The sequence below is a fragment of the Delphinus delphis genome, chromosome 2 (assembly GCF_949987515.2).
Source record: "Delphinus delphis chromosome 2, mDelDel1.2, whole genome shotgun sequence".
Lineage (NCBI taxonomy): Eukaryota > Metazoa > Chordata > Mammalia > Artiodactyla > Delphinidae > Delphinus > Delphinus delphis.
Genome location: NC_082684.1, coordinates 32,929,214 through 32,956,648, shown reverse-complemented (window position 1 = coordinate 32,956,648; position 27,435 = coordinate 32,929,214). Strand labels below are relative to the sequence as shown.

The 27,435-nt window shown below is 47.0% G+C and overlaps 2 protein-coding genes across 2 annotated transcripts in view; one reads left to right on the top strand and one right to left on the bottom strand.

Annotated features, from left to right (window-relative positions):
* Positions 1 to 735, bottom strand: part of CCDC177 (coiled-coil domain containing 177) — a 1,943-nt gene extending 1,208 nt beyond the window's left edge. Inside the window, exon 1 of the mRNA XM_060001507.1 lies at positions 3 to 735. Coding sequence (XP_059857490.1) covers positions 3 to 735 — 733 coding nt within the window. The remainder of the gene's footprint in view (positions 1 to 2) is intronic.
* Positions 736 to 1,908: 1,173 nt separating this feature from the next.
* SUSD6 (sushi domain containing 6) overlaps positions 1,909 to 27,435 on the top strand; it is a 130,642-nt gene continuing 105,115 nt past the window's right edge. The window contains exon 1 of the mRNA XM_060004338.1: positions 1,909 to 1,940. The gene's annotated coding sequence lies outside the window, so the exon portion shown is untranslated. The remainder of the gene's footprint in view (positions 1,941 to 27,435) is intronic.

Sequence of the window (27,435 nt, the reverse complement as noted above, 5' to 3'; positions counted from 1 at the left end):
GCTGTAGGACGACGACGACGCGCCTGACTCGGAGCTCAGGGCGCCCTCCCGCCGGCGGGACAGGGAGTCTAGTGAGTGGCTCTTCCTTCCTGCCCGCGACCGCGCGGGCGTAGGTTGGGGCCGGGCCGGGCTGGAGGAGGCCTTGCGGGCGGCGCGCGGTGCGGGCGAGGCCGGGAGGCTGGCGCTGCTGCAGCTGCTGCTGCTGCCCGCACTAGGGGCCGAGGCCGCGGCGGCCGCGGGGCCCAAAGGCGTGAAGAGGCGCCGTTTCTCCTCGCGCACGATGCGCTCGCGCTCTGCCCGGCACTGCTGCAGCTTGGCGCTCCGCTCCGCCTCGTAAGCCTCGTACAGGCCAGTGGCTACTCGCATAGAGCGGCCGGGGGCCTCGCGCACCAGGTCCGCCAGGGCCCGTGGCAGCAGCTCCACGGGTTTAACGGCGCAGCGGGCGCAGGCCTCTAGCGAGCGGGGACTGGTCAGCACGTAGCGGCTGCCCTCGGCCTCCGGACAGTCGAAGTTGAAGAGGTCGAGGTGCAATAGCGGGGACTGCTCCCGCCGCCCGCCTTCTGCTGCGCACGGGACTTCAGCCTTACGAGGCGCCGCGGCGGAGGCCGAGGCCGAAGTCGCCGCGGGCTGCGGGGCGCCCTGGGAGTCAGGGGGCACGGACGCGGCGGCTTCGTCCCCTCCGGAGCCTCCCGGCTCGGCTCCCGCCTTCTCCTCTTCAGGCACGGGATCCACCATGGCTGAGCCCTGTCCCTTTGTGGAGGCTCTGCGGATGACAAGGGAGGACATCGAAGAACACATTTGAAAGCAGTTTCCCCCTCCCCGTTCATATTCACCGCCCCCCCAAAAAACTTAATCCGCTTTGGGATTAGGCTCAGAGGCCCGGTGGAATGTAAATCATAATACCGATGCCCTGAAACCCCAGCGGGCGGGAGGGTGCACAGAGAGCAGCCTCAGTCTCCCTCAGCGCCGGAGTGCTGGGCGGAGGCCTGTGGCCAGGCTCCCCTGGGCGTCTGGCCCGTTAGATGCATCTCCTCCCTGTTGCGAGTTAAAATGAAAAGATCGAGGAGCAGGCAGTAGCCGACCAGAGAGGCTCTGGAGGATTCCCGGGAGGATTAGCGTATTTGTTTGTAGCTTAGGCGGGCGACCGGGGATGCAGCTTTGCAGGAACAAAAAGGAAGAGGTCTGTTCATCCCCAGAGTGCACTGCTGTGAAGACCCCATTTGCCTAGGGAAGAAGTTTATGGTTGATTTCCATTTGCAAAGGAGACCCAGGCGCGGGGCCCAGGGGTGACGGAAGGGCGCAGAGAAATACCTCAGTCCGAAAAGACCTCCCTGGGACGGGTGATCGATTCTTGCTCTTGCCTCTTGGACAGGGCTTGCTAGGAGCTGTGCCCGCCTTCCCCCGTCCCCCCCACCGGGTGTTTGCCAGGGATGGTGAAGGAGCTTGGGTCCTCCCCGGATGCACCTAATCCTCTCTAAGTCCATGCTAAAAGCTCCATCCACCTCAGTCTAGGCTCGGACACCTGCCCCCAGATGTCCTCCGAGTCCCCCCCGCCGTATCCAGCTGGGCTACTGGAGCTCAGCGAGCCCGTCCGCTCCCGGGTCCCCCGGCCGGTTAGCTTACCGCACGTCCCGCGCGGCGGGCTTTTGTTCGCAGCTTGCCGCTCTCGCTTGCGCCTCTTCAGTCCCTGCGTCGGCGGGGTCGGATTACTGCCGGCCGCAGCCGCGATAGGAGCCCCAGCTGCCACCGCAGCCAACGCCAGCGTCTCTCCATGGGGCCCGCGCACACCCCAGACGCTACCTACCCGCGGGAGGGGGAGTGCGACAAGGTCTCCCTAAAATAACGCAGCTCTGCTCCCTTCCCTCACACTGATTCTTAAAAAGGGAAGCAAGCCGGCTTCCATCGCTGCGGCATCCACCGCCGCCTCTCCAATCGTGAAGGTACCGCAGGTCTTTCGACGGCCCCCCCACCGGCGCCTCCTGGTGGACGCTCAAGGGTGTTGATTTCCTTGCTTATAGGGCAAAGGAGAAGTTGTATGTGTGTGGGGGGGAGATGTATATATATTCTCTCTCATCAACAAACCCTGTTCTAGCAGCACCTTAACTAGGTAGAATGAAGGAATAGCTGATTCCCTCTCAAGGCGACCCTGAGAAGCAAACAAAGTTGATAGCAATAATTTGGTAGAACTCTGGCTCCTGATCCAAACCATGACTTTATTTTTTTAAGAAAAGCCAACCAAACACACTACTGTTTAATGCAACATTTTAGGACTTCCTGGTTCCAGACAGTACAAATTAAAACCAGTCAGTACCAGTTAATGAGTGCTATTTTGAGATACCTCCTCCCCACCTCTTCCAGTTTGAGTGGTAGTGGCCACAGCAGACAGATGGAAGGAATATTTAAGGGAGGGGGTTGGAGCGTGGGAGGGACATAACATTTAGAGAGCACTGTGAACTCTGTCCTTAATAAACTTGACATTGTCAGATAGGCAGCGAGGAGCAGGTGAAAGGCCTAAAGCAGGGAGATGACATGATTTGGCTTATACTTTAGGAACATAACTCTGGCAACCATGGGGTGAGGGCTATAGGAGGGCCAAAGGGGGGCAGGAAACCCAGTTAGCTGGACACTACAGTAACCCAAGGCAGGAAGGATTGGGACCTGAGGGGGACAGCAGTAGGAGGCCTGGGTCTGGTGGGAGGTAAGGGTGAACAGGTTCCTGAGGTGGAGAGTAGAAGAAGCAATACTCAAAGGGAGCTTGGTTCTGGGGTGTGAGGAGTGGTGAAGGGGCAAGGATGACTTCCTGGAGTGATGAGGTGGCTGGGTGAACCACAAACTGAGAGTGTGGGTCCAAGAAGGAGGATTGGGTGGTGTGGAGGGCCAAGGATGGATGGGTTCCTTTTAGGATCACTTGAGTTTGAGGTGGAGCCCCTCAGCAGGTGGCTGGGTAAGTTGTGTCACAGGTCTGGACTAGAGCTAGAGTTTGGCACATCAGCACCATATTTGAGGTTTCTAAAGCCAGAAGTGTGAGTGAGATCATCCAGGGAGGGCAGGCGGAGCAGTAGGGAGGTGGGCAGGACATTGACGGGGCTGCTAAAGGAAGAGGAGCCCATGAAAAGCGCGAATAAGGATAGGCAGGCAAGTGTGGTCTCGTGGAATCTAATGGTAGAGCGCTTCAGAAGGAGGGTGTGCCCCTAGCGTTAAGGCTGCAGAGGTCCAGAAAGATTTTGCCAGAATCAAATACCCACTGAAACTGACAGTGAGAGGGTCTTTGGTGACGTCGGCAAAAATAGTTTCAGTATTGTCCTAGGAGCTGATGCCAAACCACAGGAGGCTGCAGTGCAGTGGGAGATGAGAAGGTGAGAGTTACTGACTCTTTTGACATTTGGATGAGAGTGTTAAAGACTGTGAAGGGCTTGAGATTTTATCCTACGTACATGCTAACAAGTTAGCCTGCCACCGGTTCATTGATGCCGGCAGAAGACGTGAAACTCGTGGGTCAGAAACAAAGGGCTTTGTTACTCATGGCACAGTAGGTAGCATGAGGTTTATGTTCTTGTTGGTCCCCCTTGCTCCCCAAGTCCCGTGGGGCAATGGAGAGGTGGGCTGAGATAGATATTTTACATATAATGGGTTTGTGTCCCAGCTGAGTGACCCTAAGCTTAGTAGACCCTACCCTTTTAAAGGGGACTGCTAGCAAACCTGTTTAAACTTTGCCCCAGAGGGAGCCATTATCTTTATTATCCTGGGAGAAAACAAATTTCCCCCCTGACGTAGAGGGAGACTCTATCTCTGTCTTCCAAGGATGTTTGCTGCACAAACATCCTTGAAAAGTAGTCCAGAATAAAAGCCTTTACAAGACATGCAAAAATGCCATGAATTGCTCTCAATAGAGAAAAGGAGCAATTGGTCAGATGGCCAGTAAGAAATGGGGCTGGGATTTGGACCTGGCTCTGTCTAATCCTGAAGTGGGTCCCATGTATTATATTTCTACACCAAATTGAACATCTGGAGAGATGTGGATTCAGATGGAGATAAGTGGGGTGGGCAAGTCAACCTCTTCAAACCTCTTTACTTCGGTTTTCCCTTCTTTACAGAAGATCCCACTACATTGCCTACCTCAAGGATTAATCATGTCTGCTATGTAAATGTCATCTTTGTCATTAAATAGAGACAGTATTAGGTACCTTTCAGGGTTGTTGTCAGAACTGGAAAGACTATATGCGAAGTATCTAGACCAACACATTTCAGTAAACAGTGATAAAATTGTTACTATTTATTTTGATAAAGCTCATCTAATAGGGGTGATCAGAATAAGGACACGTGTAGTGTCTGCAAGATTTTAAGGGAAAACCCAACAAATGTTCCATCCTTGATTAAGAAACGATTCTTCATCTGGGAGGGTCGTGGAAGCAGCGGCCATGGGAAGGGGGCCCTAAAATAGGACAGTGACCTAGCCAGCCAATTCAGCAAAACTGACTTGGCAATCCATGGGGTGCCACTGGACAGTCAGATATCTCTCACCTCTCATCTCTGCGTGCCTTGGACATTTCAGGAGATGGGCTTCACACAGGTTAAGCATTGATTTCCTCCAGATCGGGAATCCCAGCCTGCCAAAGATCAAGGGTGTTAAATGCAACTTTATTAAAGCAGCCCAGTTTGGGAACACCCACCTGTCCCTTATGAGTGGGGTAGTGGACATAGTGCGTTTAAGAGTCAGACAGATTAATCATTCAAAATCTGGCCCAGCCAGACTCTATGATTTGAGGCAAGTGTCTTAACCTCTCTGAGTCTCAGCTTCCTGAAAAGAAGGCACAATATGGACTGTTATTTTGTCTTGCAAAGACCCTTAGAGATAATAATTTATTAAGGACCCCGTTAGATCCTTTAATGTGATAGCTCACTGTCTTAGTCAGTTTGGGCTGCTATCACAAATTACCATAGACTGAGTGGTTTAAAAAACAAACATTTATTTCTCACAATTCTGGAGACTGGGAAGTTTAAGATACTGGCAGATCCGGTGTCTGGTAAGGACCCACTTCCTGGTTTCCAGATGACCATCTTGGTGTATCTTCACACGGTGGAGGGCAAGCTCTCTCCTGTCTTTTCCTATAAGGGCACTAATCCCATCATGAGGGCTCTGTCCTCATGACCTAATTACCTCCCACAGGCCCCATCTCCAAACATCATCACATTGGGGGTTAGGGTTTCAACATATGAACTTGGCGGGGGGTGGGGGGGGACACACTCTACAAAGCACTCATCTAATTTGGACCAAAAAAATACAACATTAAATTCCTTTTTCTTAGTCTCCACCACCCACCTCAGCTCTGTGCGTTCATCCCCCTTCCTTTCAATGTAATCCCGTTCACAGAACAGAGATGATTCAATCTAAAGTTCTAAATCAGGAGTTGGTAAATGATGATCTGTGGGTCAAAACCACTGGGTATTTTTGTAAATCAAGCTTTATTGGAACAAGCCAGGCTTATTTGTTGACTTGTTGTCTATGCTGTGTTTCATGCAACAATGACAGAATTGAACAGTTTTGACAGATCGTATGACTCAGAAAGCTTAAAATATTTACTATCAGGCTCTTTATAGAAACAGCTTGGCAACCCTTATTCTAATTACTGATAGCAGTTTGTGCCAGCTATGAATTTATTGCCTCGTACCTCCAGATTCACCCATCAGTACTTGCTCTGGGATAATGGTCTATAAGCATTTTCTACTTGACAGCACAGTGCTAAGGTTTGCCAGCAGAGGGCGCTGCAGGGTCCTCGCCGGAGGAAGGAGGCTTCTTTTCTTGGTTCCTGTGTGCTGTGCTTTTTGCTTTTTCTTCCTCCTGCTCCAGAGTGAGTGGTGCAGGTGTGTGGGACTACCCTGTGGCCCCCCCCTACTGCAGCTGCATACTCAGAGCAGTCCCTTGGCAACCTCGCAGCCCTGGCCCAGGCCTGCTAACCACTTTCCCATGCCTCCCTGAGGCAGACACCATGTGCTCTGAGCCTTGAGCCTGTACTGTCCCTCTACTCCCTGTCACCAGCCTCTGGACACCTGTGCCCATGACGATTGTTTCGTGTTCGCCCAACAACTGCAAAGCAGCTCTGCCCCAGACTTCTCTGCAACCCAGTGGGCTGTAACCACACCCTCTCCAATGAGGCAGGGGCTCCCCTTCCAAGTTGTCCTTCCTTGAGGACTCTCCCTCAGCCTTAGGGAACCTTTGAGCCTTCTCTTTATATCTTTTTATTTACTCCCTTTTCAGAGCTTAGTAACTTTTTATATTAAGCTTCCTCTGTTTACATTACTGCGTGGTTTCTGTCTCCTGATTAGACACAGGGTAATACACAGTGTAAAGTGTAACCATTCCCAATGCTTGAGACTAAGGCCTTAAGAAGAAATTTATGAAACAAGCTAGCAGGTACAGGTAATATTTGTTAAACATAAAGTGCTCTCTTTCATACTTTATTGAAATAATATATGTTCATCAGAGTGGGAAATTAAAAAGTAAGAAGGAAAAAAATTACCTGTAGATAAATAATCACCCAAAGCCCACCAGCTCAGTTACACAGCTTGGTGTGTAGGTGGTAGGGACTTATAACTTATGGGAGGACAAGTCCATGTCTGTTGCTGCTCACAACTGCTTAGGGCCTGGTACATTGTGGGCCCTCCTGCTGAACACATCAATGAGAGGGAACAGGGTCTAATTGGTGCTACTTTGCCCAGTGTATGTCCCGTGAAACTGGCCTTGTCAAGATATTTTGAGCTATTAGGCCACTTGGATGAATCTTTAGAGTTAAGTATCTTAAGCAGGTGATGTTCATGTTTGAGGACTGTCCTGTGGGACAGGAGACCCCAACCTGCACTAAACCATGGAGGTGCGTCAGCAAGGAAATCTAGAGGGAGTCTTACAATTAATCTAGTGGGGTTTTCTCTCACTTCTGGAAGGGCCATACTCATTCCATTTTGTGTGATACTGGAGAAGGGTCCTCATTCCTGAGTATGGCCAGGCCCTGGGGGCCCCCTGGGCATTTTGACTGTGAAATGTTTATAGGTCTACTCAAAAGAGGGGCTACTGCTCAGGAGCCAGACTTGTCTTCAGTCTCTGCCTCTTTTGCTGGGTCATCTGTGTCTGGCATGAAGCCACCTGCCCGCACAGTGCTTTAGGCCCCCTTCTGTTTTCAGAGGCGCTACTCTGAAGGTATAACTCCTGTTTCCACAGGCCTTTCCCCCCACTATCTGGCAACACACACACACACACTTCTTTTTTAAAAGACGGAAATTTTAACGCCAAACATTGTGCATCACTGCCTTCCACAATGTCTTAGACAGTCATCCTGATGTTTGTATTTGGAGATTCAGAGATGAGTCATATTCCATTACTGGAAATGGTGGCCCCTTTTTTGCATGTTTCTCTTGAGGACCGGGAATCTTCCACCAGGCTCCTTGTTGCCCATCCAAATGTGGCAATCAATCACACAGAACAAAGAATGCATTGAAAAGTTATTGGTAAAAAGCACCAAGCTGAGCTAGGAAGTCTGGGAATACTGAGAAGGGTAAGACCGTCCTGGTCCTGGGTGCCAGTTGAAGTAACAGTACCCAAATATTCAAGAAGTTAAATAATATATGAGATCAGTCAGTTATAAGAGTTGGTAAACAACATAAAAGAGTGATCACAAGACAGAATGTGATTAACGGATTACTATTGAGTGTATTACTACTTACCATCCAGTGTTGGCTAAGTCCTTCTACCTCTCTGAGAATGATTTCCTTTCTTGACTATATTAGTTTGCTTGGGCTGCTATACAAAATCCCACAGACTGGATGGCTTAAACAATAGAACTTTACTGTCTCACACTCTGGAGGCTAGAAGACCAAGATCAGGGTGTCAGCAGATTTGGTTTCTTCTGAGGTCTCTCTCCTTAGCTTGTAGATGACCGCCTTTTTGCCATGTCCACACATGGTCATCCCTCTGTGTGTGTTTTCTGTGGACTAATATCTTCTTATGAGGACTCCAGTCATACTGGATTAGGGCCCACCCTAATGACCCCACTTTAACTTAATTACCTCTTTAAAGGTCCAATTTCCAGTCACATTCTGAAGTCCTGGGGGTTAGGACTGCAGTATATGAGTTTTGAGGGGACGCAATTCAGCCCGTAACATTGGTGAAATGGAAATAATGATTCCAGGCTATCTTCAGTCATTCAAATATTGGCTGAGTTCCCTACTGTGTGCCATGCACTGGGATTATAGTGGTGGAGCCCATGGAGTCTATAATGGGAGAGATGACTATAGATTGCTGGGAAGGAGAGAGACTGCTGGGAGAACATCAAATCAGGCAAGAGATGGCCCTGGCCTGGACTGAGGCAGCAGCAGTGAAGACAGAATAGAAAAATGTTAAAGATATCTATGAGCATCATAAATTGGAGAGTGATTAGGTGTGGGGTCAAAACTCTCAGGATGCTGGCTTAGGCAACTGGATGGGCAGAGGGTAGTGCCGTTTGCTGGGATGGGGAATGCAGGAGGAAGAGGAAGAAGCTTGGGGCCAATATGATGAGTTCTTCTTTGGACCTGTTTAATGGCCATATCCCTCAGGCGTCTAACCCAGTGGTTGAGAGCGTGAGCTTCTGAGTCCACAAACCTGGGTTCAACTCCCAGCTTGTCTGTGTCCTGGCTGTGTGATCCTGGGAGAGTTAGTCAACCTCTCTGAACTGCCCTTTGTTCACTATAAAATAGGTATAGTAGTATCTCCCTTATAAGGTTGTTGCTGAGAATTAAATGAGAGGAAATATGTTCAGCGCATAGCACAGTGTACCCATGTCGCTGGCACATGGTAAACACTCCACAAATAGGGACTTCCCTGGTGGTCCAGTGGTTGGGACTCTGCTCTTCTAACGCAGGGGATGCGGGTTCAGTCCCTGGCTGGGAACTAAGATCCCACATGATGAGCGGTGCAGCCAAAAAAAAATTTTTTAATTAAAAAAATAAGTTTAAAGGCCAGAAAATCAGAAAATATTAAAGAAAACACTCCACAAATATAATATCACTATATGGCTACTAAATTTGGATGAAATGACAAGCAAATCCAAGCTTTCTTATGGCTAATTTCCTTTATGCCTCTAACTTGGATTTCAGGTCCTCGGCTCCATTTGGAAACATTGCCCTCTACTTAATTTGCCTTTTGTTCCTGGAGATCAGAGGATTTCCCTGATGCTTAGCTCTTTAGTAGAGCTGATGGCAGGCAGGATTGTTTTTGTTTACTGAAGGCAAGTTTTGAGGAGGGAACGCTCCACACTCTGGCCACCAGGTGGTGCCCCTCCTCTGTTCATCTGCTGGTGATTTTTTTTTTTTTTTTTTTTTGGCTGTGTTGGGTCTTCGTTGCTGCGGGTGGGCTGTCTCTAGTTGTGGCGAGCGGGGGCTACTCTTGGTTGTGGTGCGCGGGCTTCTCAGTGCGGTACGGGCTCTAGGCGCGCGGGCTTCAGTAGTTGTGGCATACAGGCTCAGTAGTTGTGGCGCACGGGCTTAGTTGCTCCGTGGCATGTGGCATCTTCCCAGACCAGGAATCCAACCCGTGTCCCCTGCATTGGCAGGAGGATTCTTAACCACTGCGCCGCCAGGGAAGTCCCTGCTGGTGGTTCTGGTGCTGTTCTCTAAAGTGAGAAACCAGGACCAAAAACACCACACCAAACCCCTAAAACCCGAGGGGTGTCAAATGCACTTGAGGGACAGTTCTACGAGGGAACTTGAAGAAAATGGCTTCCTCATTTTGGCCCTAGGAATCGACTGGTACCTACAATTCTCTCAGCAGGCCATGCCATTTCATGCTTCGGCGTCTCTCTGCATGTGCCCTTTGCCAGCAATACTTGTTTCTTGCCCCTCCGCCTCACGAATTCCTTCTTGTCTAGCAAAACTCAGCTCAGATGTCTTCTCCTCGATGACACCTTCCCTGACTTGCCCTTCAGTCTGGGTTGGACAACCCTCTACCGGGCTTTCTCCACACCCTGAGCACTGCATTTGAATAGAGCTACAATATGTATTTTTAAACATTTTATTGTAGAGAACTTCAAGTATTTTAAAAATTAGAATGAGTGATCTAATGACATCAATTTTGCTAAAGTGTAATGTCTGATTTTTTATTCAGTTTACCCGCTAGATAATGACCTCTGTGAGGAGGAGGTCTGTATTTTATGATTTTGTCCCCAAACCCCTGTGCCTGACAGCGATCCTCAAAAGGTTTGAGGAATAAATGGACACGATGCATACTTGGTCTCATTTCTCTGTTCATACTCTGCCCCCTCTTTCCTCCTTTTTGGGGAGGCTCTCCCCATCATCACCTTGGTCTTTGAGAGGCAAGCAGGGAGAGGCAGCCACGGGCAGTCCCAGCAGCACTCGGGGCTAAGGCTCACCATGACACCATCCTCCACTGAGGCTTGCTATGGGCTTCAGGGCCACGCACACAACTGTCCAAATTTCAGATCTTTTTTTATGAACGTGACAAATTTTTGAACATCTCTGAGCCTCGGTTAAAACAGAAATTGTTTGCTTTGCAGAGCTGTTTTGAGAGTCAAGTAAGATACCCAATGGCTTGGCACATAGTAGGTGTGCAATGAATGCTAGTTTCCTTCCTGTGGGTTTTATGTTGATCCCAGGGAAATGACTTCATCCGTGGGAAGAGTGGCTGTTATTCATTATGCAGGTGGAGCAGTGACAACACGAATCTTTGGGAAACACTGGCTTCCCCTGCCCGGGCATAGGAAACAGAACGTCAACCTGCCTGCGTTCCCAAGCCCTCTGTATCTGACCAGGGAGGCCAGGCAGGCTGAGGCAAATGACCAGGGCAGCGGGGCCTCTGCAAGTGCCCTCCTGTTCTGTTTGTCCCTTCTTCCACTCGTTTACTCCTTCATCTGATACTCCATGCTCTTGAGTGCCTTCCGTGTGCAGGCACGGGGTGAGGTGCTGGGACTGGCAGTGAACAGGCAGAGGTGGCCGCTGCCCTCACAGAGCTTACGGTATTCGTCGCTGGGGTGGAGGGAGAGACAGGTGCACATTGCAGCAAGGGATAAGGGCTGTGAATAAAGAGTGTGGGCTATGAGAGGGAAGAGCAGGGGGATCTACCCTAGTCTGGAGGAAGGGAAGGCTTCCCTGAGAAAGTGACGTTGAAACAGAGACATAAAAGATGAATGGAATACTACTCAGCCATAAAACAGAACAAGATAATGCCATTTGCGGCAACATGGATGCAACTAGAGATTATCATACTAAGTGAAGTAAGTCAGAAAGAGACAAATACCATATGATATCACTTATATGTGGAATCTAAAATATGACACAAGTGAACCTATCTATGAAACAGAAACAAAATCAGGGACATGGAGAATAAACTGGTGGTTGCCAAGGGAGAGGAGGGTGGGAGAGGGCAGGAGTGGGAGTTTGGGATTAGCAGATGCAATCTGGTGTGTACAGAATGGATAAACAACATGGACCTACTGTATAGCACAGGGAACTAAATTCAATATCCTGTGATAAACTATAATGGAAAAGAATATAAAAAATATATATGTATAACTGAGTCACTTTGCTGTATAGCAGTAATTAACACAACATTGTAATTCAACTATACTTCAATAAAAAATAAATTTAAAAAAATTAAAAAAAAAAAGATGAATGGGAGTGAGCCAGGCCCAAGTGTGCAGGGAGAAGAGAAGCTTTCCATCCTTCCACCCCTAGCTCATCCACTCTCCCCATCCGCTTGTGGGGCACTCCGGGTGGATCCCCCCCACCCTGAGCTCCCTGTCACACAGCTCTCCTTGAGCCTCACCTCCCAAACCTCCTAGCTCAGCCCCTGTAGCCCTCTTCTCAAGTGGCTGCAGGAACTAGTCTCCCTCTCCCCAAGGAAGACTCCTAAGATGACAGCTGAGAACATGATGACAGCTGATGCCTCCCTAAGATGACAGCTGAGAACATGTCCACTCAAGGAGCACTTGCCGTCTACTCAAGGAGGCATACAGAGGAACTGTTTTTAAAGAACAGATTCCAAATACTGAGCATCTCAGGCACTTTCTGCCCAGTGTTTTGGGAAATCATAAGTGGCTTCCCTCCTCTCTCTCCTTCTCTCCATCACTGCACCCCTTAGCTTCCCCCCAACCCCCCGCGCCCCAGAGCAACCCAGCAACCCCCGGAGCCTGTCTTCCTTGCTTTGGTACAGCCAGAGGCCAGAGCCCTGAGCAGCCCAGGGGATCAGACTAGGACACGCAGGTGTTCTGTTGCCAGGCAACACGACCTGGCCCAGCCCAGGGCAAAAAGTGAACTTGACATCAGCCCTGGGTGAGGTCAGCCAACAAATGGCCTGTGAGCCTCAAAAGGAAAAGAAGGATCACCAAGAACAGAACCAGGGTGCTTTCATTTCCTTTTCTTGACTAAGTTGGCAGATCAGGGCAACACTGGCAATCAAAGGCAAGGTCCTGGACACCCTTTGTGGATGGGGTGGGGAAGCGTGTTCCCGGTCAGACTCCAGCCTTCTGCTGTCACCTCTAGTGGCAGTGCCCTCCCGAATGCTGTTCAAGGGTTTTATCCACAACTTGGTTGTAGACGGGGTGATCAAAGATGACACTAATCTGGGCAGAGAAGTAATAAAAGTAACTGTAACTAGATTTATATGCCAGGAACTTTTCACCCTGTCACATAATTTTTACTTTTTAGTTAATGGTCGTAGTCCTGGAGAAGTAGGGATTATTACAGTCCCCAGTAGACAGATGAGGAAGCAGTTTTCGAGGGGCTAAGCAAAATGCCCAAGGTCCCACAGCTAGCAAGTGGTGAGATGGGCTTGGAAAACCCTTTAAAGCTCACATCAGCACTGACAAACTGCATTCATTCATTTGTTCATTCATCCATCCATCTATCCATGCAACATATATTTATCGAGGTCCTTCCACGTGCAGTATGTGAGGTAAAGCAGACAAGATCCCGCTCTCTTGGAGCTTACATCCTAGTGGAGAGAAGGGGCATAAAGAAGTAAACAAATTAAAAAGATGATTTCACAGAAGTGCTATAAAAAATAAAGTGGGATAAAAGGAGAGGGCCACTTCAGGTTGAATGGTCAGGGCCGGTGTCTCTGAGGAAGTGACATCTGTGCAAAAAGGAACCATGGTGGGGAGGACCTGGGGGAAGACCCCAAGGCAGAGTGGGTTTGGCACCTTTGAGAAACAGAGCACCAGACTTTACTGGGTACCAAGGGAGCTGTGATTCTGGACTGAGTTTCAAGAAATTGATTAGGATACACGTAGAGTCTTGTACCTGGACTCAACACAGCAGTTGCCTAAGTCCAGGAGACTGCCTAAACTGGGCTGGCATGAGAGAGGCTGGAGTCTCAGCTGACCTGGTAGAGTCAATATAATCTGAAGTTGCTCTGAGGAAAGCGGGGTAGAGTCGGGGAATGGGCCCTCTGCTCTTGGCACTGGTCAGACCCTGCCTGGACCCTAACAGACAAACTAGATTGTCTTACCTCGATGATGGCCACACTGCGGCAGTGAGCGGGATGGGCCAGAAAAACCATTTATCCCAGGTGGAGATGTCTGGGGCAGCATAAGAGCTGTTTCCAGAAAAACCTGGGGTCTGTGGGAAGGAGTTTTAAGGGAATCCGATTTCTTTTTCTCTTTTCTTTTCTGCTGATAAAAGGAATCTGTGCAGACATTCCTTAAAGTAGAAGAAAAGTATAAAGAAGGAAAAAAACCACTTTTAATTCCATTATCCAGAGGTAATCATCGATAACGTTTGCCATAACTCCTTGTAACACTTTTTCTAGGCTTTACAAGATGTAGCGAGAGCATACTGTGCAGACACACAATTTTGTTGATGCGCGCGTGTGTGTGTCTGTGTGTGCGTGTTTGTGTGTGTATACACGTCTAGAGAGCAGTGAAGCGGAGTGGTCAGAGGGTCGACTCTGGGGCCCTCGGCCCGGGCTTGAATCCTGGCTCTGCCCCTCATCTGATGTCTGACCGTGAGCAAAGCACTCCACCTCTTATCCCTGTTACCTCATTTGTAAGATGAGGATAATATTAGTATTTACCACATAGAGTTGTTTGAGGTGTAAACTAGCTAATTACTTGTAAACACTAAAAAGAGTGCCAGCACATACCAAAGTTACATAACGTTTCATAAATAAACACCACCCTTCTTTTGTTTAACCTTATGTCATAAACACTATACACTGGCATCAGATGTTTTATGTAAACATCTACTGTCTGAATAAAATTCCATCACTTACTTTTGCCATCTTTTTTTTTTTTTTACATCTTTATTGGAGTATAATTGCTTTACAATGGTGTGTTAGTTTCTGCTTTATAACAAAGTGAATCAGTTATACATATACATATGTTCCCATATCTCTTCCCTCTTGTGTCTCCCTCCCTCCCACCCTCCCTATCCCACCCCTCTAGGCGGTCACAGAGCACCAAGCTGATCTCCCTGTGCTATGCGGCTGCTTCCCAGTAGCTATCTATTTTGTTTGGTAGTGTATATATGTCCATGCCACTCTCTTGCTTTGTCACAGCGTACCCTTCCCCCTCCCCATATCCTCAAGTCCATTCTCTAGTAGGTCTGTGTCTTTATTCCTGTCTTACCCCTAGGTTCTTCATGACATTTTTTTTTCTTAAGTTCCATATATATGTGTTAGCATACGGTATTTGTCTTTCTCTTTCTGAGTTACTTCACTCTGTATGACAGACTCTAGGTCCATCCACTTCATTCCAAATAGCTCAATTTCATTTCTTTTTATGGCTGAGTAATATTCCATTGTATATATGTGCCACATCTTCTTTATCCATTCATCCGATGATGGACACTTAGGTTGTTTCCATCTCCGGGCTATTGTAAATAGAGCTGCAATGAACATTTTGGTACATGACTCTTTCTGAATTATGATTTTCTCAGGGTATATGCCCAGTAGTGGGATTGCTGGGTCATATGGTAGTTATATTTGTAGTTTTTTAAGGAACCTTCATACTGTTCTCCATAGTGGCTATATCAATATACATTCCCACCAACAGTGCAAGAGTGTTCCCTTTTCTCCACACCCTCTCCAGCATTTATTGTTTCTAGATTTTTTGATGATGGCCATTCTGACTGGTGTGAGATGATATCTCATTGTAGTTTTGATTTGCATTTCTCTAATGATTAATGATGTTGAGCATTCTTTCATGTCTTTGTTGGCAGTCTGTGTATCTTCTTTGGAGAAACGTCTATTTAGGTCTTCTGCCCATTTTTGGATTGGGTTGTTTGTTTTTCTGTTATTGAGTTCATGAGCTGCTTATAAATTTTGGAGATTAATCCTTTGTCAGTTGCTTCATTTGCAAATATTTTCTCCCATTCTGAGGGTTGTCTTTTGGTCTTGTTTATGGTTTCCTTTGCTGTGCAAAAGCTTTGAAGTTTCATTAGGTGCCATTTGTTTATTTTTGTTTTTATTTCCATTTCTCTAGGAGGTGGGTCCAAAAGGATCTTGCTGTGATTTATGTGATAGAGTGCTCTGCCTATGTTTTCCTCTAAGAGTTTGATAGTTTCTGGCCTTACATTTAGGTCTTTAATCTATTTTGAGTTTATTTTTGTGTATGGTGTTAGGGAGTGATGTAATCTCATACTTTTACATGTACCTGTTATCATCGTTTATTTAAATGCTCCCCTGTTAGACATCGTTTATCTCTAATGTTTCACTATTTATAAATGTGCCAGTGATTGTGCCAATCATTTGGTCTATATTTTCAATTAGTTCATTTGGATCGAGTTACAGAAGTGGAATTACTGGGATAAAGGATGTGGACTTTTTGGGTATTTTTATTGTATTAAATATTTTATTTTTAGACAGGAAGATGTACAAGTGGTAAAAAAGAATTCAGACGGTATAAGAATATACAGTGAGAAGGAGGTCTACCTGAGACTCCTGTCTCCCAGTTTCCCACTCAGTGGCACCAAAATTGCTTTCTTGTGCATGTTTCCAGAGATGATGAGTGTAACATCAGATATATGTCTATATAACCCACAGTTTTTTAGAAAACTAAAATTGGTATACTACAAACACATCTTACCCTTTTTACATAGTATAAATTAGAGATGTCTCCTATCATTACATAAAGAGCTTCCTCATTCATATTAATAGTTGCATAGTATTTCTTGTTAAGGATAGACAATAATTTAGCTAGGGATATGGGTGTTTTAAAGATGTTTGATGCATATCAATTAATCAGCAGAAGTGAGCTCTGGTTTACAAGAGAGAAGTCCCTAACCCCGGCTAATTAGTGGAACCAGGATTAAAATCCAGATTAGCTCAAAGCCATGCTATCTCTGCAAAGATGTTCAAAGACTAACAGTCCTGGAGAGGGAACCAGTTGTGGGAGAATACCTTCCTCATGCCTCCCAGAGAAGATCTGACTGAAAACGACTCATGAGGTGTAAGGCCTTCCGTTTTTAAAAGAAAAAAGATTGGATACCATCCAGATAATTGAATCCTTAGAGGAGGAGCTTGCAGTGCAGAGCAGAGGGCCCATGGCTGTGTGAGAACAGGCTTGCTCTACCTAAAGGCACTCATGTTCAAACACATGTATAGGCTATGTTGAGCAACGTCAGCTTGAGACCTTCAAGATGGCAAAGAGATCAAACTGCAAAGCAGCAAAAACAGCAAGCTCTGTGTGGGCATGTGGCTGGCTGTCTAGGTAGGTGGACACGACCTCCATCAGAACCCTGAGTATCTTTTCTGAGGTCTGAGTCTTCTTGCAAATCCTCTCAGGTGTAGAATGGAGAGGAAGCAATGCTGGTGAATGCCTTCCCCAAGTGGCAGGGAGAGTGGCCTACAGAGGACATTCCTGGGGGGGACAGAGCCTATCTCGGTCCCATCCAGGGCCAGCTTCCTGGGCATGAGGCCTGTGCAGTCTCCCAGGGTCCCACATTTAGTATAACTCTGCCCTTAGTTTAATGGTTTACTGTTTTCAACTTGAAATTCTTAATTTTTTTTTTTTTTTTTTTTTTTGTGGTACGTGGGCCTCCACTGTTGTGGCCTCTCCCGTTGCAGAGCACAGGCTCCGGACACGCAGGCTCAGCGGCCATGGCCCACGTGCCCGGCTGCTCCGCGGCATGTGGAATCTTCCCGGACTGGAGCACGAATCTGTCCCCTGCATCGGCAGGCGGACTCTCAACCACTGCGCCACCAGGGAAGCCCCTGAAATTCTTAATTTTTGACCAAGGGCCCCCAGATTTTTATCTTTGCTCTGGGCCCTGCAAATTACGTAGCCAGTCCTGTTCCTCTCATTTATAGGAGAGTGGTGACACAATTTTTTGGCTGCCTTAACCCTACAAAGGCAAGACCCTGGATCTGCCTGGAAGGCTCCTAGGCCTCCTGTCTTAGAGCAGAGTTGTGAGCGCAAGAGTGCTTTGCCTGGAGATAAAGGGGGAAGAGGGCGGGAGGAGGTGGACAAGAACCCTGGAAAGGTTTTGTGCCCTGCCCGCCCTGAAATCTCACCCACTTTCTTCACCTCACCACAAAGGTGAGGTACCCAGGGGAAAAATGTGGCCAGCAGCCAGCACACACCAATGCACTTAGGGTCTGAGCCTGGCTGTGTTTTGGTCTGATCCAAAACCTGAAGGGAAAGAGCTTGGGCGCCTGCTCTGGGCTGGACTCTGGGATAAGCGCGTTATATTGAAACAGGTACTGTACAGATAGTATTACATCTCTTTTACCAAGGATGAAACTGAGGCTCCATGGGGTTAAATAATTGGCACAAAATCTCAACAGTATAAAAGTATAACAAACAAGGAACGGGAATCACTTCTAATCCCATGATTCACAGGCAACCACTGATAATATTTGGTAATTTCTAAATTAGGAGCTATCTCTGGAAAGATACACAAAAGTCACTGCAATTGTCTCTGCGAAGAAGTGGTGGGAGACCGGTTTTACTTCTCACCTTGGTACCTTTTGAATTTTGTACGATGTACATAAAAAATGTATTATTTATATAAATAATAGTAAAGAGTAGGCTCTTTGAACTTTATAAGAAATAAATTAGAAGTCTTGTCATTTGGACTGTTTGGAGTATATAACATGTGGTTTCTTTTTAAATTAAGCTCATCTGCGGCGCGCTTAAAATGTGTTTATAAATCTTCACTTTAAATATAACCTCCCCGAAGCAGACCTCAATCTAAGCAGGCACTCCTGTGTCGTTTCATCATGGCTCCGGGCATCATCATAAAAAGTCAGCTTCCCATAGGCCTCTTTTCCCTATGTGCTCACCTTAGAGTTAGAAAACCCATATTCCAGTTTTGGCTATCGCACTTACAGCTGTGTGACCTTGAGTGAGTTACTTAACTTCTCTAAGAAAGAAGAGCCTTGCTCTCTCCCTAAGTAAAATAAGGATACAGAGCCACCATTCCTCATTCATAGCTGCAAAATCCCAGAAATTCTAAAAATTGAATTTTCCCCTAAGTTTGGCTGTAAAAACTGGTTAGGTGATGAAATCTGACCTGGGCTGATGTGAGGCCATTTATAGTTTTATTTATCACACTTAATGTGACTCAAACATTTCACTATGGAAAAGTTACTGTGTGGGCTACCTAGTGCTGTACCAGAGCCCCAGTGGGGGCATCATATGACACGCAGTATAAGCTCCGTATCACCTTTATAAAACCCAAGGAATTCTGACTTCCGAAACACATCTAGCCCAACAGTGACGAGAAAGATAAGGTACAAAAATAGCAGGGCAGGTATTGCTAATTGCTTACCCGATATCCATTCTTATCGTCTTGCTTAATATAGAACCCGGATTGATTTTATTAAGAATAGAAATGTGCCCAGCTAAAGTACTGCTTTCCAGTCTTCCTTGCAAATAAAAGTGGGCAATGAGATGTAATTGGAAGTGGTTGGGTGGGGCTTCCAGGAAAACAGCTCTTTTCTTCTGGCCCGCCTTATTTATTTATTTATTGAAGAATAGTTGATTTACAATGTTGTGTTAGTTTCTCGTGTACAGCAAAGTGATTCAATTATGCATATATGTATCTATTCTTTTTCATATTCTTTTCCATTATGGTTTATTACGGGGTTCATAGTTCCCAGTGTTATACAGTAGGACCTTGTTTATTTTATATATAGTAGTTTGTATCTGCTAATCCCAAACTCCTAATTTATCCCTCCCCTACCTCTTTCCCCTTTGGTAACCATAAGTGTGTTTTTCATGTCTGTGGGTCTGTTTCTGTTTCATAAATAAGTTCATTTGTGTCATTTTTTTAGATTCCACATATATAAGGGATATCATATGGTATTTGTCTTTCTCTTTCTGACTTACTTAATATGATAATCTCTGTGTCCAACCATGTTGCTGCAAATGGCATTATTGCATTCTTTTTTATGGCTGAGTAATATTCCACTGTGTATATGTACCACATCTTCTTTATCCATTCATCTGTTGATGGACACTTAGGTTGCTTCCATGTCTTGGGTATTGTAAAAAGTGCTGCTATGAACACTGAGGTGCATTTATCTTTTCAAATTATAGTTTTCTCTAGGTATATGTCCTAGCCCATCTTCTTACTGCCTGAATATGGATGGGATGGCTGGAGCTACAGCAGCCATCTTGAGTGTGTTTAAGCCACAGTTTGATATCTTTTAAAGGTAATACTAACTGAAGCAATGGCCTAATAAAAAGTCTGAAGGCTTATAAGTGTCAAGAAAGTCCATAAGAGCACAAAAGAAGAGATGTGGTACCCATGGAGATGTTCTGATGATGTTAAGGACAGCCCAAAAGGAAGGAGTGAGCTGGTATCCCCTCAGCTTCCATTTGAGCCTGAGTTCCTGCCATGGGAAAGAAGCACTCAGGAGTCTTATTGGTGTTCAATTTTCCAACCAATGACGCTAGCTTCAGGGAGAGAGGGATGAGGCCTCTAGGGTGGGAGTATAAGAGCCCAGGAGGGGCCCTTGGCCCCTTGGAGGACTTGCAGAAAATGATCAGTCAGTGGTGGTGGGCTTTCATCTAATTCTGTTCCTGAACCCAACAAGTCCTGAGAGGGTCAGTCTTATGAGGGTTAGGGTGGGGTGAGGGTTGGGGGTTGCGAGGGCCTTGGCTCTGAGTGGTTCTGGGGAGGACTGCACGTCTGGAAGGCTAGAGTCAGAGGGTGGAGCCTGAGGCACGCTGCAGGACTGCTGTGGTCGGGGGAAGCCTAAGACATGGCTCACAAAGTGAACACTCATTGCTTCCACAAAGGCTACCGAGGGGCCGACTGGGAAAGGACAGGAGGGCTCTTGGTGCTGGGACCGGGTAGAGGGGTCTAGAGGACCTTCTGCAGGGCTCTGAGACCAGAGAGACCATGGGGATGTTGGGACCCTGCGTTAGTTAATTGTTTGAGATCATTGGATTGTTCATGATGTGGTTTTCTCTGCAAAATTCCTGTGACTTCTGTCCAATTACTTCTTGTTTTTGAGTATCTATGTCGTCACTTGTCACAAAAGCCTCGTCCTCTTCCAAGCCATATTACAGAGCAATACTTTAGAATAATCTGTGAAGCTGGGAAACCCAGAGAGCAGTACTGTAGACAGAGTGTCTTTGTTAATATGATTACAAAATATTGAAATGTCCCATAACTGGATGAAAAAATGCATTCATAGATGCTTAACTCCGAAAGATAAAACCGTGCGTCCTTCTTAACTCCAAGTTCCACGATATACTGCTAGAACTGACAACTGTTTATGCCTGAAGGTTAGTATCAAAGCTGAATTGTGAAAGTGTAAGTCACATTTGTTGACTCCTCGGGGTTGTACAGAGCCTGCAGGTGCTGGGTGGAAGGTCCTGAGCAAGTGTGTGCAGGCCTTCCTGCCTTCTCGTCTCTGGCCTCCTTCCTCCATCCCCAGCCCTTCCCAGCTCCATGGAGATCAGAGCTGCTCCCTCGACCATACAAAGCCATTGCTGGAAAAGCCACAGCAATGCAGCAGCCCTTTGATGACTGGGGCTGGGAGTGGTGCCAGGCCAGAGATTTCGGAAGGGCAACCTTCCAAAGGCTGGATTAAGCCCCTGGAGCAGATGTTGCCTGTGGATCGCCAGCATTCAGAGAGTTGAGCGGGAGGTAGGCGTGGATGGGAATTTGGCTGGCTCACAAAACTGTTGAGCAAAGCCCTGGAGACACTGTTCCGATGGACAGGCCGAGGGAGGGTCAGCTGTCAGGGTCCCCAGGAGAGCCCCTCTCAGTGCCTCAAGAGACTGGAGTTGCAGTGACTCATTTCAGACAGAAAGAAAGGGCACAGAACAGGCATTCCTATGAGCACCTCCCCGATACCGTGACCACATGGTACTCCATGCATATTCCTCCTTCTTTCAGCTTTACACTCAGCCTCCTCGTTTGGAAAATGGGAACAACTTAATGCCCGAATTTTGCTTTCAGCAAAGGAGTCAGGCTTTAAGAAACAGTAGGAATAACATAGGCATCATATCCATAAACCATGTGTTTTGTACACGGAGCCCAGAGCCTCAGACAAAGCTGATCTTGCCCTTTGGCATAAGTGCATGAGGGACCAGAGAGGTATGCCGACCGGCGGACATCCCTCTCCATGGGCATGTTATCATGCCTGAAATTCTACCACTGCCAGTCGGAAGAAGTGGGTGGCTGAGTCAGGTCAACGACGACCCACAAGGTGAGGCCAGGAGGCCTAAAAAGATGTGGTGAAAGATACACTTTGCTGACTGTGCTAATCTGCTTAAGGACAGCTTTGGGACAAAGACGTATTATTCAACAGTGTGCCTTGGACTTGGAGTCAGGTAGACCATAGTTTGAATCCTGCTTCTGACAATTACTGGCTGGGTGACTTTGAACTTGTTACTTGACTTCTCTGATTCCCCATTTCCCATCGCTAAGGCAGGGTATTGATTTCTGCCTCCCAGGCTTGTGAACACGCTCTCTTACTGAGACCTTGAGCACATGTGTAATTTATTAGCAGTGGCAGCCCCGAAGTGTCACTGGCATTGCCGGCGCCGGAACGTTCTGTTAGCCGAGGAGATTCTCTCTGCTGTGATTGTTCTTCTCAGCCCAAGGCCCCTACTTGTTCTGGGGCGGTTACTACAGAAGCTGTGGTGACATTCCCCGCAAGCTGTTGAGAGGCTGGCAGCTTGGATTTCACCGAAGCCTTAAAAGGTATTTACATTTTGAGGCTGGTTTCCCTTTGTCATATTTTTTCCATTTATTTTCAGCCTTAGGGAAAAGGTTTTCATCTTTCTGAAATTAATCTTTCTCTGGAAGTATTTCTTACTGCCAAGGAAGATCTAGGCCTGCCCCCAGGCACATTTGCAAAGGAGAGCAGGACAGAGAAGGAAGAGCTGGAGAAAAGTTGGAGTGAAGTCGGGAAAAGGAATGGTGTGACAGCAGCAAATAGAGAAAGTGCAGGAAGTCAGAGGGCAGAGGAAGGGGGCCTTGAACCTGGAGGGTCTCTCCCTGAGTAACTGTGGGAACCAGCAGTCCCCATGGACATACTTTCTCCCAGGGACTCCTGTCCGCACCAGAGCAGCCTACTTCCATGGAGCTGTGCAGGGGATGCTTATGTGTAGATTCTAAAATCAACATCTCAGGACTTCCCTGGTGGCACAGTGGTTAAGAATCCGCCTGCCAGTGCACAGGACACGGGTTCGAGTCCTGGTCCGGGAAGATCCCACACGCTGAGGAGCAACTAAGCCCGTGCGCCACAACTACTGAACCTGCGCTCTAGAGCCTGCCAGCCACAACTACTGAGCCCATGCGCCACAACTTCTGAAGCCCGCGCGCCTAGAGCCCGTGCTCCGCAAGAGAAGCCACCACAATGAGAAGCCCGCGCACCACAACGAAGAGTAGCCCCAGCTCACGGCAACTAGAGAAAGCCTGCACGCAGCAATGAAGACCCAACTAAGCCAAAAATAAAATAAATTAAAAAGACACAAAACAAAACATCTCATTTGCCCTCAGAGTCTTCTAGCTCTCCTTTCCATATGCCCTCCTGCTGCCTCTGAGAGGCCCATGGATTCTGCTGGTAACTGCTCTCACTAAGCCCCCTTTCATTCACTACCTATCACTACCCTTTGTGGGGTAGGCTTCCTGGGTGTGCTACCTGTGTGGTTATACCAGGTCCTATGCTCCAAAAGAGCATTAAATCTGCCTTGGTTTTTTGTTTTTTGGCCATGCCATGCAGCTTGAGGATCTCAGTTCCCCAGCCAGGGACTGAACGCAGGCCCCAGTAGTGAAAGCCTGGAATCCTAACCACTAGGCCACCAGGGAACCCCCAAAATCTGCCTTGGTTAATGCTCTTCTTCTGTCTCCATCTTGAAATTCTTAATAATTTATCCTTTGACATAGATAAGTGTTTTGTAAGTGAAATCCAGTGGATCAATGGAGCACACATGAGACAAGACAACAGATTGGGTAGGCAACAGGAACACAGAACAATGGGCTTAGTGGCCCCACGTGCACATGCATGCCTGGCACAGTCTGGGGCACCACTGGGCTCCAACGTCGCTGGGCCAGACCTGGGCCCAGATTGGTGGCAGTGACAGTGGTGGCAGCAGTAACCGCAGGAGCGGGGAGGGGCTCTACAGGAAGGCAGCACTAGATACCCCACTGGGAGGCCTACTTGTGTCCCTGGAGCCCATCCTTGCAGTGTCCGTACAAAAATTAACTCTTGGATCTGAGCTCCCAGACAGGAATTCCTGGCCTTCAGGCAGTAGACTTTGTCAGTAAATTATTACAAAATAAAAACATATATCTAGACGTTGTAATAGAGCATATCAGGGAATTATTAGAATTCTTCAAGGAGTTTAGAATCTTTAAAGACTACTGAAAAATTGCAAAGCAAGTATTCACAGGCTTAGAAAGAAGGATCAGATTGAAATCGAATTGTCTCATTCAATGAAAAAGAACACTGTATTCATATGAAGCTTGGATTAAACCAATCATTAACAAGCAAGACAATTTCAAAATTAATGTTTCTTGTAATTGAAGATACAATGAAAGAATGAAGAAATAGGTGTTTTAAATTATATACGAAAGATGAAACCACTTTCAGTTTCTTATATGACCTCAACATACAGGAAATGTCAGAAGAAACATTAAAAGGCCATTGTGTAGTTTACATTTAAAATCAAATTCAGACTTGCATGAAACTGATTTGTATGAAGAATTCAATCTGCCTGGAAAAATTTTTCCATGAGAATCTTCAGCTCTAAATGTACTAAAATTTATATTTTGAAATAATTTATCAGAAATGTATTCACAGCCCATAAAATACTCTTAACAGCTTTAGTAACAGTTGCATCGGCAGAAAGCGCCTTCTCAAAATAAAAAAATTATTGAAAATACTGCAATCTGGGCTCCCCTGGTGGCGCAGTGGTTGAGGGTCCGCCTGCAGATGCAGGGGACGCGGGTTCGTGCCCCGGTCCGGGAAGATCCCACGTGCCACGGAGCGCCTGGGCCCGTGAGCCATGGCCGCTGAGCCTGCGCGTCCGGAGCCTGTGCTCCGCAATGGGAAAGGACACAACAGTGAGAGGCCCGCGTACCGCAAAAAAAAAAAGAAAAAGAAAAAGAAAAAAAAAATATTGCAATCTTACATTTGCCAAGAGCAACTAACATCACTCTCCATTATACTGATTGAAAATAAAGTTGCTAAAATTATACATTTTTATGACCTAATAAATGAATTTGCAGAAAATCAAGCCAGAAAATTTTTATAATCAATCAAGATCTAACACTAATGAAGTATTATTATATACTGAATTATGTAAAATAAGTTACCAAAATTACATTTTTACAATTTGTGAGTTTATGTTGTTACTCATGTATCTCTATTACCCCTCGTAGATTCTACAAGTAATAAAAATATTTCAAAGGCAAAACCTTTATATTCTAGTACCTTTAGTGGCACATTTTTCCTGCTCTTTGAACAGGGGCTCCCACATTTTAATTTTGTACCGGACCCACAGATTATGCAGTCTGCCCTGCTCGGTACCTTGAAGGCTCTCTAAATTCCAGCAAAGCCCATAGACATATAAACTCTTACAATTTTTTTTTTTTTTTTTTTGCGGTACACGGGCCTCTCACTGTTGTGGCCTCTCCCGTTGCGGAGCACAGGCTCCGGACGCACAGGCTCAGCGGCCATGGCTCCCGGGCCCAGCTGCTCCGTGGCACGTGGGATCTTCCCGAACCGGGGCACGAACCCGCGTCCCCTGCATCGGCAGGCGGACTCTCAACCACTGCTCCACCAGGGAAGCCCAACTCTTACGTTTTAAGAGTTTCTCCAGACTCCAGAGCAGTGGTTCTCAACCAAGGGCGATTTTGTCCCTCACGCAGGGGACATGCGGCAGTATCTGCAGACATTTTTTGTCGTCACAACTAGGGGGCTGGTACTGGCATCTAGTGGGTGGAGGCCAGCGGTGCTGCTCAATGTACAGGACAGGCCCACAACAAGGAGTTACCGGCCCACAATATCAATAGTGGGGCTGTTGAGAAACCCCGATCCAGTCTCCAAGTGTGATTCTGGACCAGCAGAACGGCGTCCCTGGTGGGTTGTTTGAAAGGCAAACTCTCAGGCTCCACCTCAGACCTGCTGAATCAGAATCTGCATTTTCACAAACTCCCCCAGGTGATTGGTGTGCACAGAAAAGTTTGAGAAGCGCCGAGCTAGGGGATGTGAATCTCTAACGGTGTATTTTAGACATGTGGGAGGAGCTGTCTCTGACCCTTCAGTCATGCCAGGTCAGGCCAGCCCTGCAGAGACCCTAAGGACCACACTGTTCCTGCCACTTTCTTCATGCTTCTTGTTCATCTCCCAGGCCCCAACCCCAGACGTGTGATGGGTAGGCCCAGGTGCAAGGACACCGTGAGCAGTGTCTGGCAGCACCTCAGCCCAGGCACTCACTCGGATTTTGACCTCGTACCTCTGTCAAACAAGTACGCAGGGAAAGACAGCAGACTGGTCTCAGACCTCGGAACTTCCAAGTGCTGGCCTGACTCCAGCTGGTCCCAGGCTTCCCTCTGCAGCAGTGGGCCCGAGGGCTCTGCCACATGCCTCCATGTCTTAGCGACTGGTCTGCAGGCATGCCCCTGCTTTCAGAGCACCGTTTCCTCCTCCAGTGACAGGTCCTTTCCCTCTTTATTTGCCTCCCGCTGAGGGTTCAAGGCTCACTCACTTGCTCATCCTGGAGGCTTTCTGTTTTCCTCAGGGTCCCCATAGCTACCAGCAGACAGATCTGTGACAGTGGCCCCAAGCTCCAGGGTCTTCAAGACAGGGAAGGTAAATGAGGGCCAGCTGGAGACGGTGGTATACGCAGAGCCCACGACCAGACAAACAAATGCAGGCCCAGCATGTACAAAGCTTTGGATTTTGAAAGAGAAGCAGGAAGTCTTGCTTTTTATGTGAAATCTTCTCCTTTTCAAATACTGGTAACTAAATAAAAAATTAAAACAAACTGAAGGCTGACCACACCCCTCTACAGGAGGCTAGAATCTCCGATAGACAATTTGCTGGTCTATGTAAACACTTACTATCTTGCGTTGTCATTATTTGTGGACATCTTGGTCTTCCCACTCAGCCTGGTGGCAGCTTGAGGGTGGGACCTGGAAGAAAGTAGTCCTTAACACATATTTGGTGAGTGAATGAATGAATGAATGAATCAGTGGGTGCTGCTGCTACTTCTTGTGCTACTTCTTGTGAGCCCTGGTCATCCAGTGGGTTTAAAGCCATGGTTCATTATGGGCAGTGTCACCTCCTAGGGGTTGTTTAGACACCTGTGAGGGTATTTTTGGTTGTTATGATGATTAACAGCACCACTGGCATTTAATGGGTGGGAGTGGTCAGAAGGACAAAAATAATATTTAAACACTTACTTTGTGCTCATTGTGTGCCAGGCTCTCTTCCAAGCACTTTATTGAAAAGAACTTATTTAGTCTTTACAACAGTCTTACAAGCTAGATACTGCCATCATACCCATTTCACAGACGGCAGGGTGGGTGAGGGGTGCCAGTAGGTCTGCAATGGACAGGACAGCCCTGCACGTCAAAGAACCACCCTGTGTTCCACAGCTTCTTGTATGCCCTGCTGGATGTTTATGCAGGAAAAAAAAGCTCCTTTGTATAACAATCAGAAATACAACAATCACAACAATTGCAGGAAGAGTGTGCTTTATTTTTCAGCACTTTACCAAGAGCTCACCATTTCAGAAAAATCATGCAACAGGCAGCAACAACGCTGAAGGCATTTGAGTCACTAAAACTACATACGTACATCCATCTGTGTTTATAGTTACCAAAGTCATGGTAATTCTAGGTGCAAGCATTGGATTGATTGATGTTTTAGGGTTTTTTAAGTAAATTTTTTATTAACTAACTATATACTTCAAAGAAGTGAACAAATCATAAGAATATACCTTATGAACTTTTGCAAAACGAGCACTTGTGTAACCAGGA